Source organism: Rhinolophus sinicus, chromosome 14 (assembly GCF_057876585.1).
Source record: "Rhinolophus sinicus isolate RSI-liver-muscle chromosome 14, RSI-T2T, whole genome shotgun sequence".
NCBI classification, from domain to species: domain Eukaryota; kingdom Metazoa; phylum Chordata; class Mammalia; order Chiroptera; family Rhinolophidae; genus Rhinolophus; species Rhinolophus sinicus.
Window position 1 is genome coordinate 144,499,235 of NC_142514.1, and position 19,304 is coordinate 144,518,538.

Here is a 19,304-nt window from a genome sequence, read left to right on the forward strand (position 1 = left end):
AGGAAGAATGGGGGCTAGCAAGAAGATGGCGGCTGGGCTGGCAAGTGTGGATGGCGGTTTGCGGATAGTGTGGATCCAGCCTCCAGTGAGAGTATAGTGGCGCCAGAGAGAATATAGTGGTATGACTCCCCTACCTATGGCTCCGTGGGTGTTCCTTTTTGGCCTCACCATATCCTGCGTTCATGTATGGGGAGCGGGACCAGAGACCCCCAAGGCCGCCCCGCCGGGTCTCCCGCATGACAGTATTCTATCTGCTCTATCGCTGTTGGATCTGTCAACTATCTCTCCTGCCTCTGGCCTAGTCTGGTCTTCAATCAACTCACCTTGGATTTCTTAACTAGCCTCCTATTTGGTTTCTTTGGTTCCAGTCTCGTCCCTCTAACCCATTTTCCAGCCTGATGCAATAATTGTACTGCCATAGAATTACCCCTGGTCCTTTCCAGAAGGTGAAATAACTCACAAGACTCAGAAAAGTAGGAGAGCAAGGAAAAGTTTTATTCGAGTTAGGATGCCAGGGGCAGCCGGGTAGTAAGGAGAGAAACACTGGGGGTGGGGAGGTGAGAGGGTGGGTTGCTGGGGAACAGAGTCTTAGAGTGGACAGCTGCACATAAATTCAGATTAGGCATATATATATATATATATATATATATATATATATATATATATATGAAAGGGGAAGTTGGTTCAGAAGATGTGAGGGCTGATATCATTTCCTGGGGTCTGGTCTGTTTTAAGATAATATCTCCGGACTCGGGGCTCAGGTTCAGACTTGGCCATTGCAGGCTGGGCCTTTATGCGTCACCAGTAAAACTGCAAGGAAGGCACAAATTGGATTCTGGTGTCTGGGTACCTGACAAGAAATTGCTCTTTGTAGGTTTTTATGTTAATTACATGGATTAAAGAGGTATGGATAGCTTTGAGAAAGGAAATGGAACAGAGTTCTTAAGTCAATCGTGAGGGGAGAAACAAAATGGACACAGCTGAATTATCAGGGTAGAGCTAACTGTACGTTAAGTCTTACTACAAGTGGCTAGATAGGCAGCTATGTGATGAGTTAAAATGCAAATTAGCTAAGTCTAATTACGTTATTGATTTACTGAATATCACCCTTACCATAATGATCTTTCTGAAATGTAAATGTGATCCTTTTCTCTTCATTTCAGAATCCTTCAGTGGCTTCTCCTGGTCTTCAGGATAAAATCCAAGCACTTTATCATGTCTTACAGGGTCCTTTGTAACTTGATCTTGCCTGGTTTTCCTGCTTCATTTCCTCTACCTCTCCCTCCAATACTAAATCTCAGCTGTACCAAATTACTTGCTTGGAATTTCTCAGCCACCACATACTGTGTTGTATATAATTCAGTGCACTCATACCTGTAGCTTGCTGCCTGGAATGCCCTCACAGCTCACTTCTCTCCCCCATGCTTGATGAATACCTACTCATTCTTCAAGGTTCAGCCCTAGCATTGTTTCTTCTGAAGTTCTTCACTTTTCTTGATATTCCAGTAAGCCTTGAGTGCACCACATTCATACTTGCTGTCTTATTATGTTGTATATATTTGTTTACGGTCTATCCCTCCAATTGTCTTATTTGGACCTTGAAAAATCATCCCTGTATTCTCTATACTAGCACAGTCCTTTGAATGGAGGAATATACTTGCTGAATATATTTGGTAATTATTTTTTGAGTGCTTCCTATGCACAAGGAAGACTCTGCAGAACGTACTGTGATGAATTTTGCAGGTTCTCTTTCCCTTTAGAAGGCAATTTCTTAGTCTCCTTCAGATTCTGTATCCTGTCTGTCCCCTACTATGTGACCTCAGCCTCTTTTTCCTCTACATATATACTGTGAGTTACCCATCCATTTCCTTAGCTTTAATTGCTGACAGCTCCCAAATCTGTCCTCCCAGCGAAGAACTCTTCCTCAAACTCCAGATGCTCCCAGGCATCTCAAACTCAGCTCATACAAAACTGAACTATTCTATCTTTCTTTTATCCTTCTGGGATGAAAAGAAAGTTGCAGGAAAGTTTCTGAAACAATTTTAAGGAAAAGCAGTTACAAATTAAGTCAGGACGATGGCATTCAGTTTTCCGTGACATCCTTAGGTACAGCTTTTGTATTTTCATTGTCTTGAAGTGAACAGCAGTGAAGCTTTAATGCTGTGCTTCCCATGCTGGGCTACATGGCAGTGTGCCGAGGTATATGTGAAGCCACAGTGCAAACAAGGCTCACCTTCCTAGAGCATCAGTTTTGATAGAAGTTTGTGTGTGTGTGTGTGTTTAAAGTACAATATTTATGTTGTGATAAACTGATACATTGTGGAACATAATGCAAAATATCAGAAACATACTGTCAGAAAAGTTTAAACTCCTTTCCTCAAAATACAGACACACAGGCCATTTCTATTATTAGGGAATCTTAAGTATAACTACAAATTCATGTTTCAGAGTCAGAGACATGAATTACAACATGCCCAAGTATTTACAGGCATGAAGAGGAAAGCATTAAGGGTAACAGACATTATCCAGTAGCGAACAATGGGAACCCAGCATTACAGGAAGTTTTTTTTTTCAGATGAAGTAAGAGGAAACTGGGGAAGGGAGGAGTTAGCTTTAAATGCCAAGCTAAGCTAAGAACTTGACACAATGTCTTGATTCAGTCGACAGACATTTTTAGATGCCTATTTTGTTGCATGTTCTCAATTGGGTGGCATTAGATACCGTATTTTGCCATGTATAATGTGCTCCGGTGTATAATGCACACCCACATTTTTTGCCCAAACAGTCAGGAAAAAAATCTTTTGTTTTAATTTTTTAATTCAAATTTTTGTTTACATTTACATACTTGTGTTTTGTATTATAAAGGAATTTTAGCATTTATTTTTAACATGTTATGGTACAAGAAATTTTATGTAACAAATAATTACAAAACACAAGAACAAATACAAGGTACAAGACACTATATACCGGTAACAAATTTATATTTACGCATCATAGAAGGCCAGAGCTCTTCATCATCGCAGGTTTGTCCTAAGTTCAACAAAACTGATTATTGTATCCCAGGGTATTATTATGCATACAGATATCATTATTCATTTCTAGAGTTACACATTTAACTCCTAAGCATAAGAATTTGAAACATTTATATACATACAGAATTGGTGCTACCCATGTATAATGTGCATCCTTATTTTCCCCTCACAAATTTGGGAAAAACAATGTGCATTACACATGGCAAAACACAGTATGGCCCCTAACTTCAAGGAGTTCACTGTAATTGTGACTTTGCTACAGTGAAGGGTAAAATTGGATCACTGAAAGTGCCTCGCTTTGCTTGGGAATTCAGTGAATACTTAACAAAAGACCCATAATTTTAGCTTACTTTAGCTTTTGGCTAAGTCTTGGAAAATGGATAGGTATTTTTTGTCTGTAAGTTAGTGGGAAAGATCTCAGGAAATTGGTATATGAAATGTGTGGAAAATAAATTAGATCCACGCTTACACTTTTGACAGTCATTATGAGCACGTAAGTGCCTGGAGAGGAAGAAGCCCATGTCTTTAGCCTTGTACACTCAGCAGTGTAGCTTAGCACTGTTCCTGCACACGGTACCATGTTATTGTTTTGTAAAGCTCAGCCAGAGAGCTGAATATGTCATGGACAACATGTAATTTACTCCTCATTTAATAAACATACAGTGAACACCTATTATGATGTAGTCCTTTGGTTAGAACAGAGGTATCCAGAAGAATGAGTCCCATTTCCTGGCTTTAAGAGCTCAGTTGAGTGAAGGAAATCAGTCATGTAGACTGGCAGTTGTAGTTTAGTGTGATGAATGCTTTGAAAGGAAGGTATCTGTCCTGAGGACTGTAACTGCACATAGGAAGGGACATAGCCCCATTTGGAGGGCAGAGTTCGGAGAAGGCCTCAAAAACTGACTTCTGAGCAGATTTTGAATGACAAGTAGGAGGTATCTTAAAACAGCAAGCATTATAGTAGACGCAACATCATACACAAAGGTATGATATATTCAGAAAATAACAAGTAGTGTCCTATGAAGGCTGGAAGCAGATCATGGTAGGAGATGATACTGAGACGCAGCTGAGACCAGGTCAAAGAAGGCTTTGTGTCATGATACAAGTCTGGATTTTACCTGCACAGTCAATGGTGAGTCACAATAAATAATGCTGGTTGAGATCAGCGGTTTTTAGAGTAGGTTGTTATCCATTAGTGAGATATAAAATCAATTTAGTGAATTGGGACCAACATTTAAAAAAAGTGAACTAGAAACTAGAGTATACAATATTAGTGTGCCTCATTGTGGGGACAGAGCCCCAGAGAGCAGTTTCCAGGCTCTCGGCATCACATAGAAAGGTGCTGGCTCAGGTGGTAAATGGCCATCAATTGTGATTGCATGGCCATCAGCTGTAGCTAGTTGGCCATCAGCTGTAACCAGTGAGCCATTGGCCACTAATATAACTGTTGTGGCTATGCTAGCAGTAAATGGGGGCTAGCAAGAAGATGGTGGCTGGCAAGCGCGTTGTGTGGCGGAGTGTGGATTGCAGATAGCGTGGCTCCTATTTCCTGTGTCTCCAATCCAGCCGCCAATGAGACTGTAGTGAAAAGACTCCCCTATCTATGGCTCTGTGTGTGTTCCTTTTTGGCCTCACCATATCCTGCGTTCTTATGTGGGGAGGGGGACCAGAGACCCCGCAGCCGCCCCGCATGACAAATGGTGCAACGAGCAGGGTACAGTGCTGGCCAAAGCTCTCCAAAGGACGGTGGAGCAATTTGTGTGTATGAAGTATGAACACTCAGTCTCAAGAAGACCATGAGGAGCAGCTGCTGGAGAGCTGGACCCCCATGGAGGGGTGGGAAGATGTGGACGGTTCTCCAATCAGCATGGGCCGGAGAAAGCAAAGGTCTTTGCGGCCCTGTGGGCTAGGAAGTGCTTGCTGAGGCAGCCCGGATGCAGGACATATAGTCCCAGGAAGTAATGCTTGCTGAGTCCTCCATGGGAGATGAGGGTGAAGTCAAGGTTGTCCCTCACCCCCAGGACAGCCCTGGCGAATGACTATGGACTATGGGGAATTGCCTTTTATCCCTAATTTAATGGACAGCTTGACTGTTTGGGAACATACCACCCTGTAGTGGAACTGGCAGATGTTTGCTTTTGCGTCTCAACTGGCCACCGTCGAGAAAATGTGAGAAACCCTGGCGGTGCCCTGGGAGCCCTGGCTGAGGCCAGGAAGCCTGTCTGTGCCCAGAGTGAATGGCAGTGCCCTGAGAGGCCCTGGCTGTGCCCAGGGAGACCGGTGGTACCCTAAGATGCCCAGGAAGTCTGGCTGTGCCCAGAAGCACTGGTGGTGCCCTGAGAAACCCTGGCTATGTCTGGGAAGACTGGTGGTACCCTAAGAAGCCCAGGAAGTCTGGCTGTGTCCAAAAGCACTGGTGGTGCCCTGAAAAACCCTGGCTGTGCCCAGAGAGCCTGGCTGTGTCCAGGATATTGCATTCACCTCCAGGCTCCTCGCACAGGGCCCCTCGCGGAAGATGCTTGTCGTGTACATTATGAACCGAGACCCTGTAGGGGTTGAGTGTGGGGACCGAGCCCCAGAGAGCAGTTTCCAGGCTCTCGGCCTCACATAGACAGGTGGTGGCTCAGGTAGTAAATGGTCATCAATTGTGATCGCATGACCATCAGCTGTGGCTAGTTAGCCGTCAGCTGTAATCAGTGAGCCATTGGCCACTAATATAACTGCTGTGGCTACGCTAGCAGAAAATGGGGGCTAGCAAGAAGATGGTGGCTGGCAAGCATGTAGTGTGGCAGTGTGGATTACAGATCGTGTGGCTCCTGCTTCCTGTGTCTCCAACCCAGCCGCCAACGAGACTGTAGTGGTATGACTCCCCTTTCTATGGCTCCGTGGGTGTTCCTTTTTGGCCTCACCATATCCTGCGTTCTTGTGAGGGGAGCGGGACCAGAGACCCCGCAGGCCGCCCCACATAACACTCATATTTGTAAAGGTAAATGTTTTGTAATGCTTTAGTTTCAATTATAGATGTATCTGAATATTGTGTTCTGAGGTAAAATGTTTTTTGATCAGTGGGTCACAGTAAACATTTTTTTGAGAAACACTAAAGGTACAGTACAAATTAATAATATATCAAATTATTTTTTGTAGCTATTAACAGAAAACCCAGGCTCAAATGGGAATCACCACTAAATGTTATTACTATGTAGTTCCTTTTAATTGTTCTGACCTGCTATTCGGTGTCATCTTCAGCCTAAAGCCAGTTCCCCATGGCACTCAGAATAACATGCTAACTTACTCTTCTTGTCCAGCAGAGTAGGGCCTGGATTCTCACTACCTCAATTAAATTAGTTTAGGCCTATCCATCACTGAACCATCATCATTAATTGCAAGGGGATGGAAATACTAACTCCTTTAATCTGGGATGGATGTGTGCAAACCAATCCACTGCAGGGAACTGTAATACAATGTGATAAATTCAGTGGATTATGGAGACGTTGCAGTAGTCCCACATTCACAAAGTAATGAACTTTGGTGTGTGGATGGTCAGAGGAGCCACCCAGGAGATACCAAAAGTTTGTGTACAAGTTAGGTAGGCAAAAGGGGAAGTAGGGCTTTCCCCGTGGTAAGAGGCTGCATCAACAAAAGGTGGTAACGGGGCTGTGCATAGGGAAACAGTCAAAATAAGGACGTCCAGGCTTCTGGAGCATAAAATTAGAGGCAAGGGAAGGAGCTGGAGTAGTGAGTAGATATGTAGTCATTAAGGGGTGTCACGGTAAGGAATCTGGACTCTTCTTTCAGGAAAGATGGTGCCACTGGAGATCACCACACAGAGAATTTAAATGTCAGATTTCTATTACTCTGGCTATAGTCTGGAGGCCAGCAAATTAGGAGGCCGTTGCAGAGGATAGAGATGTCTTGAATTTCAGACTAGGGAGAGAGGTGATTGCAGATTTCAGAAACATGGTAATAAACTCAACATGACTTGTTAATTTGACTGCAGATGAGTCCCTGGCTTTTGTAGTTGTGTCTCCTCTGAATATTGGGCTTATATTGTGTCACTGATCTGTTGAGGCTAGAGTTCATATTATTTTTTAAAAGGAGTGGGCATAACTGTCAACATTGCAGTAAAGAACTGAATCTGAAGACAGAAAAGCTCTGAAAGTAGCGAGGGAATTCCAGTGCATCTAGGCCCTTCTCTTAGGGGTTGGCAATTTGTTAACGAGGTGCCTAGATGGACTTGAGGGCATATTCCAACAACTAAGGGGAAAAGTTATCATTTACAGGCCAGATCAGGAAAACCGGTAGTGTTATTTCCCATGTTATCCCTGAGCCTTAAGTTAGTTCTAGGATTCATATACTCTTACTTGGCCACATTATTAAAGGGGGTGCCAAAATATTAAAGTGTCCCTTGAGCCACTGTGGCATTGGGAGTGGGCCATTAGATTGTGAGTTCCTTGAAGGGAGAGTTTCTTCTCATCTCTGTGTCCCTACTATCTATCCCAGGGCTTCAACATACGGCAAACACTTTGATAAAGATTATATCCCTTAGTGCCTAAATTGATGCTGGGTACTAGCAGATGCTTAATAAGCATTCAGGGAACTGCTGAAAGCTCCAAAGATGGGTATATTCCTGGGGCCAGGAGGAAAACTTATGAGAGTCAGCCATGACCCACATGTTACCAGTACTTAAAAATGTGGTTTTAAATTTAAGGAAAGTGCTTCAAGTTATTTAGCTGAGGTGAATGTTCATGTAAAGACAGGTAGGGGGTGAATTTTTTTGGAGAGAAGCATTCAGAGTTGTAGGTTTATTCAATAAGTGCTTTGAGTGTCTACTCGCGATGTAATGTCAGAAAGAGCTTTCTGGTAATAATGTGACAAATTGGAGCAGGGGGAGAGATGGAAAACCCTGTTGGGAGTAGATATTGTCAGACTAGAGCAGCTGCAGTGAAATAGTACCAGAATACCTGTCACTGAAGCTAGTATGTATCTGCTAGACCAGTGACCTCTCCACCTTCACCCTTATTACCTCAGACAATGGATGGGTTTGGTGGGCCCAATACAATCTGAAGGTCCAGCCTACGATAAAAGCTCTTCTTTCCACCCTATTAGTGATACGCGAACAGTCAGGCCCTGCTATCAAATATTTTGGCTGGGATGACAGCACCAAGTCTTCCCACGACTACCACGCTAGTCAAGCCTCTGAGCCTTGAGGGATGGGCAGCCTGGCTGGGCCCAGTTTGGCTTCCTACTTTTCATATCCTCTGGCCATTCTGAAGCCAGATTTCCCTTTTCTGAGTTCCCAGAGAGGCCCAGATTTGACAACAATAAACAATTTCCAGGAAATTCCCAGGTTTAACTTCCTAATCCTCCTCCTACTTCAACCCTGTCCTTCATTCTTCTCCCCACCCCAACAGGAAGCAGCTTATTTTGGAGTCTAAAATCCTCTGCTGAATGCTTCTACTCCCTTGGCCAGGATGGTAGTACATCTAAGTTCTCAGGTCCTCTCCTCATTCAGGGCTGGAGGGGAGCACATGAGGGTAAAATGTCATCCAGCTTAGAAACAGAATGGTTGTCGAGTTCCTTGAAGGTGCTTAGGGTACCAGGTTATTGTGGAAGGTTCACTTCTAGGTTATTCACTCTCCAACTCCTGTTAGGAAGTAATATTTCTCTAAGAAATCCGTGGGGCTCAGTCTCTATGCTAGATGTCAAAACGCAGTCAACTTTGGGGGCCATTTTGGAATTACAGGATTCATGCCCATATAAACTGGGATTAAAACAAAACTGTCTAAGCAAACAAAATCCAGATCTAAGAGTCAGAAACATACACTGTGAATTTACTATCCCACGGAGACTGAGCACTTGGATAATTCTCTTTGTTAGAAATCCCAAGGGGAGAAAAAAACAGATCGGTTTACATATATTCATACAAGGAATTTTATCTATTGTGCAAAAAGAGGGTTATCTCGCTCCCCAGAAGGTTCTGGGCTCCATTAAGATGGTCCGTTTCACAACTCTAGCTCTTCTTCTTAGCGATTAAAAGAGCTCCAAAGGCCTATGATTGTGGGCACTGATGAGGTCCACACACACTTTGGCTCCAGTTAAATCCCTGGTGTTGGAGCCGTGTGGGACTTGCGGATGCTTGCTTCCTGGTCCTGCCACAGCCCCTGAAGTAGCTGGTTTAGGAGTGTAAGGTTGCTGTCTCTGCGAGGCAGGGGCAGAGGTGGGAGGCAGTTCCCTTTATACTCGATCACTGCCATCTTGGCCCGATCCTGCTTATTCCGATTTGGGATCTGCAGCATTCTCGTGTAGCCCCCATTCTGACCTTGGTACCGAGGGGCCAGTACTTGAAACAGCTTTGGGATCAAGTCTTTCTCCTAGAAGAGAATTATCCAGAAGAGAGCAGAGTCAGGCACCAATGCAGAGACACTTAGCTTTCAGCACTCCCAAAAGTTGCGTCCAAACACACACACACACGCACACGCACACTCACACTCACACACCCCTCCCCCACCCTCTAGTGTGGTAGACCCAAAGTAACAGTTACTTTGGTGGGGTCAGTTACAGGCAGATGTGCAGATTCACATTCACATAAAACCCAACCAAGTTAAGACATTTGTTTCTAATGTATTTCACAACATTTGTCTGTAAGTGAGTGCCTTGGCTTAATTCTGCCCTGTCTCCCTTTCTCTTAACAACTTCCTCCCACTCCAGGAGGAAAGGATGAAATTTGGATGGCAGATAGTATGCACTCATGGTGAGCCAGAAGTCAGCCATGAGCATGTCTCATTCGTTGGTTCTCCCAGCTTCCCACAGTCGATGAGCTGTGAGGACAGAACAACACTGATCCAACCCGAGCAAGAAACGAGGCGCCCATCTTACTCCTCTAATGCTGGACTGCAACCCATTCAACCCACTAGCAAAGCTTCGCTCTAATTCAAACCACTCCTAACCCCGCAGCCTTAAACAGTCTCCCACTTGACAGGCCGGAGGAGTGGGCACCCATCTGGGCAGTGGGGGATTCAGACTTAAGGCAGGGTGTCCGGGGGCGGTCCCACTCCTTCCCCAAGTCCTGCCGGGCCCCGCCCCCTCAGCCAGACCCGTGCTGCGACGAGCGTCGTGCCCCTCACCCACTTTGCGCCCCTCACCCACTTTGCGCCCCTCACCCACTTTGCGCCCCTCACCCACTTTGCGCCCCTCACCCACTTTGCGTGACCCCTCCTCTCACCTTCTCAGCGTAACCCCTCATCTCGTCCACGCGCGCCCATGACGCCTCTATGCGTTCGTGTCGCACTAGTCCCGTAAGCAAGTTCCGCAACAAGTGGATGCGGGACTCGGGACCAAGGCCCAGGCGGCGGAATACGCGGCCATGGGAGATGGCGGCGGCGAGTGACAGCCGCACGTTACCTGCTTCTCCCCGCCCCCGTGAGGCCGGAACTGGAAACTCCAGGGCGCACGGCGCGGAGAGGCGGATTTGAGAGGACGCATGCGCCGTACCTAAATGCATGGTGGATGTGTTTGCGCATGAGCATCAGAGCCTGCCTCGTTGGCTGCCGGTCGGGCCAGGGAACCGGGCGCCCCCTAGTGTGGGATGAACCTGCTGTCGGGATCCTCTTGAGGTGCGTCTGTCGTCTGGTGTCCTGTAGGGCGATGGGAAGCTTCGCTGCGGAGCCTGCTGGGAAAGTGAGTATCTGACGAAAAAGGCGCCTGGAGGGGTCGCGCTCCTATAGGCTGGTGGCTCCACCTGGTCCTGAGCTGTGGGGGTCCGGTGGGTCTGACGGTGCGTCATTTTGACAAAATTATTGTCGGTAATAATGGTGAAATGAAACAAATAACAGCAGTGTTCAGAAAAGCGCAGATAGTGAAAAATTTCTTTTCCTGAATTAAGTACATATGATCATCCCAGTTAAATAAAAAAATACAGCATTCAAATATAACTGATGGATTAATATTTTAAAATTACGTCAGTATTTTGTTTAGAGGGAGAAAACATACTTACACATTTATGTGTTAAAGTAACATACAATAACATTGTAGTTTCAGTTTCGGAGCCTTAGTGTCGGCAAATTTGCCAAGAATTTGTCAAAATTCCTCCTTCTTGTAGGTTGAATTGTCGTTTACCCCCCTCCAAAGAAGGGGGGTAACCCAACGCCACCTCCTCCACCTCACCTCCATCCAGTAACTCAGAATATGGCCACATTTGGAAATGGGGTCGTTGCAGATATACTTAGTTAAGATGAGGTCGTACTGGAGTAGGTGGGCATCTAATCCAAATGACTGGTGTCCTTATAAAAGAACTCAAGTGGAGAGACAGACACTCAGAGTGCAGACAACCATGTGAAGACAGACACACAGGGAGAACGCCATGTGATCAAGAAGGCAGAGATGGGGTCATGCAGTTGCAAGCCAAGGATCATCAGGGATTTCTGGCAACCGTTGGAAGCTAAGAGAAAGGCCAGGAACGGATTCTTCGTTAGATCCTTCGAAGAATGTATGACCCAGCCGGCACATTGGAACTATGAGACAATAAATTTCTTTTAAGCTGCCCTATTTTTGGCACTTGGTCACAGTAGCCCTAGGAAAGTAATACACTCATCTTCATGTTCAGTAGATAGGGTACTTAGATTGGTCCCCCTGTCTTCACTGATAGGTAATCAGGGAAGACTTGTTAGTTTTGAAAAGTTTCTCTCATTTGAAGCAACAGATAACAATTAAGAAAAGTCTTAAACAAGGATATACTCGCAGAGATTTATACAAATCACAGTTCACAATAAATTCCGGAAATTAAAATACCATGTCTTGGTTCCTTGGGATTGATTCTTGCAGCATTCAGTAATCTCCACAATTGAAAATTCATCATAAATTTCTGTTGGTGAAACTTGTGAAGATCTTCTGCAAAAGTTGGAGACAATGAACATTGACACTGATGTTACTTGATCCATTGCTTAAGAAGTAATGCCCACTTGGTGAAAATGTACAGCATCAAACATTGTCGTTTACCCCCTCTCTCCCTTGCCATATAAGACGATCATCTGTTGTCATCTGGCAGTATTCAAAATTGGATTTTTTTAATGTCAATTTTTTTACGTTTTGTTGTTGCATGGTTAGTGACTTTCTTAAGAATTTCTGTGGGCTGGTGTTCAAGGAACAATTTTAAATGTTTTATTGTATGTTGGTCAAGGCTTATTTTGGCCCTTTGCAGATATTTTTGTGTCTGATTGACCTCATCTGAAACTTTACATCAGTAGAAAAAGATAAACCAGAAAAATCAAGTCTCATACAACTAAGATCGTTTATTTTAAATTTACTGCTTTAAAAGCAGGGCTGTGTTCTACTGCAAGGGTTGGAGTCACTCACAAAAGGCACCTGAAGTGAACTTGAAAGATCATAAATTCTTATTAAGAATTCAACGAAGTAACTGATAATTCTTCAAATTAACTCCGATGTAGCATAAAATATTTTTTAGTGCATTAGTGTGAAAAAGTGGTACTTTTTAGCAATTGTTTAGAACTTTGACAAAGATTTTTGTGTGAGGGCTATTATATCGCTAACACTGTTAGCGTTGTTATAAGATGGTAAGAATCAGACTGACTTCGTTTTATTACGATTTTAAAATTCTACACAGATAATTCACCTCCTCATGCTTGCATCGAGGCAGAATGCTCCTACCTCCCAACCCTCGGAACCCAGTGACTCTGAGTGTCCAGCTGAGAGCCCCCAGGGAAGGTGCTCAGATGGATCTGAGTATTCTGGGTGAGCCAAGACTTGGAGTAGCCCTGATGAGAGTCCAGGTGAAGCCTCTGAGGAGGTGTTGGTAGTGACAATAGTTAGTCTGGCAGAGGAAGGAAAGTGATCCCGAGAAATGTGTGGGAGACAGCTGAAGAAGAAAGATCCTAGCCTGTAGAAAAATATTAAATGTAAAATTTCATAGCTTCTGCTGGGAGAAGGGAGTAGAACCTTCCCACAGCACTACAGAGAACCCCTGTGTGATGTGATACAATAAACCATCTTGTATCCTGGTTCCTGGCACAGAGTACCAAAAACCCTTGGAATATCCTCAGTAATAGAGATAAAGGAGCATTTTGTGTTATTCATAAGAAGTTCATTTCAACCATACCTGAGTTATGCTAATGAGGTGACTTTGGAGGATGAGCTGTGGTTACCAGAGAAATTAACCATGTTATTAGAGTGATTAGAGGGTGACAATTTCAGCACTCCCCCTACTCCATCCCCATGGGTGATATCGGAGATGACATAATCCAATGTCCAATGATTTAGTCAGTCATGCTTCCACTAAAAACCCTAGACAACAAGGTTTGGAGAGTTTCTGTGTTGATGAACATATTGAGGTACTAGGAAGTTTATCATGTCCAGAGAGGGCACAGAAATGGTGCATCCCTTTCCACATACCTTGCCCTGTACATCTCTCCCATTTAACTGTTCCTGAGTTGTATACTTTATATAAACCTGAAATAGTAAGTAAAGCACTTTCCTGTTGTTCAAGCAAATTGTATCAAACTTGAGGAGTGGATCTTGGAAACCCACATTTATTGCCAGTTGGTATAGATGACAACCTGGGCCTTACAATTGGTGTTTGAAGTGGGGACTGAGCCCTTAACCTATGGGTTTGCGCTAACTCCAGGTAGTTAGTGTTAGAAGTGAACTATAGGACTCCCAGTTGTCCGCAGAGAATTGGAGCATTGCCTGCTGTGGAAAACCTACATGTTTGATGTCAGACAGATTGTGAAGTAGAGAAACAAGCTTTTTCCTTTACCCTGAATAAGTGCATCTTATTCTGCTGAAACCTCCATGAAGCAATGTCCTGGGAACCAGTACAGGAAGCTCAGCAAGTGTTCAATCAGGGATTTAGTGCTGAGCATGGGAAGCATTTGCCAATTGAATCTCAAGCCAGCTTTTGGTTCTATGCCTAGAATCAGAAAGGTCTCGAAGTATAGGGACAGGCTCTTTCTTGATATTTTTTTTTTTTCTCTCTCAGGTCAGGGTCTAAATCCTTTCTGGATCCAATGTTCTAAGAAGGACTGGACAGAGACAGAGCCTGTGTCTGGTATCAGATGGAATTATGATCATATTAGGCTCAGTTAAAATGAGTTTTCCACAATTAGAATCACTAGAATATTGAAGATAACAATAAATCAAACATGTCCCAAATGGAAGCAAGAAGCCTTGTGAGCACTTGAGTTTAGGAGAATAAATTCTGATCTATATGCAACTAAGTTGAGGTGGTCCACAGCTACAGAGGGACATGGAGTTTGGATGGAAATCAGCATAACCCTCTGTGGTGATGTTTTCCTCTGGAAATGATGACTAGCTATTTCCAACCTGGCTTACTCTCTTCATGTAGTGTTTTGCCCCCTCCTTGCTTCATTTCCTTGTATTATTAGTGAGATAATTGCCTGCTTTGGAGCTTATGAGGTCCTTCAGGGTCATAGGAGTCAGGTCCCATATCCTCTCCCTCTGCTTCACCTGCAACCTAGTGCTGTGCTTCCCTCCCCCCCCCCCCCAATTATTTCAATACAAATTTGTAAAAAAGAGAAATTAGAATTTTTTTTTTTTTTCGGTCTGTATCCCTGATGATTTCACCTTCACTTAGAACAATTGTTTATCCTCTCCCTTGGGAGGAAAAGGGAAGGAAACAGACTTTCCCCCTCGAGCCTCCAAAAGGAATGCAGCCCTGAGAATAATTTGTGTCAAGCCCTATGAGACCCAGTTTGGACTTTACATCTGCAGAAATGTATGGTAATTAATATGTGGTTTTAAACCACCAAGTCTGTGATAATTGTTACAACAGCAGTAGGAAACTAAGAGTGGGTTAGACATCATACCTGTTAGAGTACATTGCACAAAATAAGTGCTCTGAATGTGTATTGAATGAATGGTCAAGCTTCCAGAAAGTCTGATTCTTAATTGTGAAGAAGGGATTTTAGAAACAAAGAAGTATGTTTCTGTGAGAATTCCAGACCAGTAGTAAGATGTGATGTGACCAGAATGTTTTCTTTCAGTCTCTCTCTCTGCTATTCAAACTTCTTGAAACTTTCCAGGCTGAAAGGTCCATAGTTGTAGTGAAAAGAGCACAGGCTTTGTCGTCATCAGGCTGCAACAAAATTGGAAAGATGAGGATGTGGATGAAAGTGGCATCCTTTGTCCATAACAAGAGTTTTCCTTAGCACATGAGAGGTATTCAGTTATCAAGTGAGAGATTAGAATTCTTTATAAAAGAAATGTAGACAGAAATAAGGAACTTACTATTTTGCAGAGGAGACGCTTCTTCAGTATCATTCCAGGCATGAGAAGTGCCAGCTCTTACTGTGGAGGGATGGGCTTCCTCTGTAAATTGTGAGGTTCCAGGGAGGCCAGCAGAGCTGCAATCCTTGGGGCTATATGCTGAAATGTCCAATTCCCGTTCCAGGTGGAAGCTGATGGAAGCAGAAATAAAAGCAAATTGAATTAATGGAGAGCTGGTGAGAAAGAAGAAGGAAGTTCAGGGAAGTGGTCAGGCAAGTTAGTCAATAGAAGACACATGAAATTTTCTAACAGAATGTCAAACAGCTTGCTCTAAATGACATTCTTTAAATATGTTTTTCACAGATTCTATGAATCTGTTCCGTTTCAGTAGAGTCCTACTTCTGGAATAGCGGTGTAAGGAGCTTCATGGACCCATTACTTAGTGAAATAGAGTAACTGGTGAAAGTGATTTAAAAAGCCAACCCATTAACGCTCCTGGAAATTATCCTAAGGCTGTACAGCAAAGGAAAGAACATTTAATTAGGAAACTATTAAGACTCTGTAAGAACAGTGAAAGAATCTATGGCATGGGCCAGGACAGCTCCTTTCCTCCATTCTGAGCAGGTGTGGTCAAGAAGATGGGGCTTCCTGTCCCCTAAGCTCCCAGTCAAGAGATAGGGAATCTCACTGGGAGGGTCAACAGCCAGGATTTCCATCCCCTCTAAGTCTGAGTTGCAGAGGCTGAATTTCAGGAGAGTGCTGCACCTAGCCCTACTCATAGGTGCGCAAGTCCTACCACAGGGATGGTCAGCTGAAAATACTGGGACTTCTATTGTCCTGTGTCAGCTCATCTGTGAACAGAGGTTCCGCACTGGGAAAGAGAAGCCAAAGAACTAGAGGCACTGTCCTTACCCAGTGCCTGGATCACTGGCTCTGCGATTGTTCCCAGAGGAAAAGGTAGTTCATAAGAACAGAGAGCCCTGAGTAGAGAGTCCTGCCAAAAAGAACTGATTTTATTTGAAACAGAGTGTGGGGAAGTGCAAGCCTAAGGGTGTTCCTGAAAAAAAAAATGGAAATTTTGGTGATGAGCAGTTAACAGGAAGCTGATAACTCCATGACAGCAAAACAATGAATTGAAACAATGGGTTCCTTTTAACTATAATGAAGAAGTCTGTCAATAGAGCAGGTTTTGGGTAAGAGGATATCTAGAATCCAGTTTTGAGCTTATTAAGCTTGAGATATATTTAAGACATCCAAGTGGAGGTGTTAAGTAGGCAGGTGTTTGATGTTTGGGGTGAGGTGTGTGTGAGATATATGTATTAGGAGGCATGAATGTGTAGGTGGTATTTAATGCCGTGGGGACTGGGGACACCTTAAGAGAGCGAGTCTAGAAATGAAGGAAAACCAAAGATTGAGCCCTTGGAGTGTGCTAGCACTGAGAGTTCTAATAGAACAGGAAGACCCCGTAAAGCAGAGCGATGTAGGAGGAAAAGCAAGAGTGCAATATCCTCAGATCCAAGTGAAGAAAGTATTTCATAGAGGAGAAAAGTGATAAAATGATGCTGGTACAGCAAATAAGATGACTGAGAATAAAAAACTGGATTTAGCAAAATAGAGGCCATTGGTGACCTGTATTTAGTTAATGTCAGTGCATTATCTGTTTGAAATATCAAAGCCTTCTTTGATTTCGTTCTTTTCCTTCTAAATGTCACCACTTCCACCTCCAACATCTAGTAAGCTTGTCTTGTCAATTGTATTTAACAGCCAGTATTCATCATCTACACGGGGGTAAATACCATTTTAGATGTTAAGTATATGGAGACGAACAAGACTTGGACCCTCTTGTTCAAGAGCTTACAATTGAGGATGGGGTTCAGGCATAACTATATTTCAATATAATAGCAATGATGATGTTAATAATTACTAGAGTTTCTTCTATTAACATGACTTTTTCTGCTCTTGCTGCTGCTACTATTACTACCACCACCTAACATTATTGGAAGACATATTCTGTGCCAGGTGTATATATTATCTCAAGTTATCCTCACACCTCTATGAGGTGGCACCATTTTTTAGAGTTAAAAAGTAAAGCAGAGACAGGTTGAGTAACTCATCCAAGGACATACAGCTAGTAAATGGTGGACACTTTATGCAAAACCAAGCAGTCTAACTACTGAGGTTGTGTTCTTCACTTCAAGTGCAAGCTGGCATTCCATAACTCTGAAAAGTTGACATGTGCCTACTAATTTATTCTCTTACTTTCAATTACTCCCCCCTTCTTGCTTCTCCTTTTTAATTTCTACTGGGATAACTTTTCTAGTAAATCACTTGCATGTGAATCTGTGTCTTACAGGTTCACATGCAAGTGCTTCTGGGTAACCTAAGACATCTTGTCTTCTATACTGTTAAAGAATTGTGACAGTGACTTTTCTACACCTTTGACAGGTAGACTACTGTTTGAAATAGGTGTAACTACTGATAAAGTACAAAAGGACATCAATATTTTGAGATGCATTTGAGCTATAAGTTAAAATCACATTTATTTAGAACTTATTGTGATTTACCGAGGAGTCCTTGTTGAATATTCCTGCCAGTGAGGCCCAGTGACACTATCTTAATTTATCAATGTGATTGTGATAAAATGTTACTCAAAAGCAAAGAAATAAGGAACTTGGTGGAGGTATTGTAACATTATAATAACTTAGAGAATACATATTGTAGGGAGCTGGAGCATTAAGGGTTAAGAAAATGTAACTTCAAGCAGAGTTTGGGAGGATCGCTAAGGAGAACTCCGATAAGATAAGAACAGACGCCAGCTGTACTGGGGATGAGGAATTATCAAAGAGATAAAGACAGTCAGGGCCAAACTTTGAAAAAACGTAATAAATCTGTACTCCCTGCCTCAGCTGCTCTATGTAACCTTCTTGTTTCTGTGTGTATAAAAGAAAGCTGGAAAATAAAGCAGGCGCTGCAGTCTAATTAGAACTGCTCGCCCTCCTGATCCCATCTTTGTCTCTTGTCTGTTTTTTTCTCAATCCTCACTCCCCACTTCAGGAACCGTTCGTCTCGTCGGCAGGCCCCGACAACATATTCAGTGCAAGCACTGTACTAAATGCTTTCTCTATAGCAGTTCATTTATTGTTCCCATTTATTCTCAATGGTACATGAGAAATGTACCACTTTACAGTCAGAACACTTGAGCACAGAAAGGTTAAATTACATGCCCAAGGTCTCACAGGCATCACTACTATAAAGATAGCAGCATTAATAATTATCATTGACAGTGTCAGTGATGGTGCACACACTTTCCTTCACTGCCTTGTTCACTCATGCACCACAGCACTATCGTGAAGGGATGAATGGCTCTTTCAGACCTTGGTGAAGGGTTAGAGTGATTAAAGGGAATTGTAGAGTGAGGAATGGGGAAAAAGCTGTATGATTCATGAGTCTTCCCTATAGTCCCAAAGAGAAGCATGCCAAAACTTAAGGGGGTCAATTTTTAGACACACCCTGCTGTAGTCAGCTCAGGCTGCCATAACATGAAACCATAGACTGAGTGTCATAGACAGCAGAGATTTATTTCTGACAGTTCTGGAGCATCTAAGATCAAAATGCTGGCTGATTAGGTTCCTGGTGAGGGCTGTCTTCCCGGCTTGCAGACGGCTGTCTTCTTGCAGTGTGCTCATGCCTTCCCTTGGCTCATGCATGTGGAGAGAGAGAGAGAGAGAGAGAGAGAGAGAGAGAGAGAGAGAGAGAGACCACTTCAAAACTTGGTACAAATTTTCATCTTCATTTAAGAAACTCACATCTTATTCATGTGATTTGATCATGCTTTAGAATCTACCACCCTTCTAGCTCCATTCCTACAGGCCTTGTGACTCCTCCATTCCTATTGCACTTGCTATCTGTTGCTTACTTATTCTGGAAATCCCCTAGATCTACTGATGTGGTGACCCCCAATTCGTGTATTTCTATGTTCCCCACTTTCAATGACTCTGAGAGACTCATTCCATGTGTGTCCTATCTCTACTGACC

The 19,304-nt window shown here is 43.4% G+C and overlaps 1 protein-coding gene across 1 annotated transcript; it reads right to left on the reverse strand.

Moving 5' to 3' along the window:
- Positions 1-8,945: 8,945 nt before the first annotated feature.
- On the reverse strand, positions 8,946-10,548 carry LOC148755861 (large ribosomal subunit protein bL17m-like). The gene is made up of 2 exons (XM_088791623.1): positions 10,255-10,548; positions 8,946-9,403 (listed from the first exon to the last, which is right to left on the reverse strand). Exons 1-2 carry the CDS (start codon positions 10,531-10,533, stop codon positions 9,128-9,130), a joined length of 555 nt encoding a protein of 184 aa, XP_088647749.1. The 5' UTR covers positions 10,534-10,548; the 3' UTR covers positions 8,946-9,127.
- Between the last annotated feature and the right edge of the window lie 8,756 nt (positions 10,549-19,304).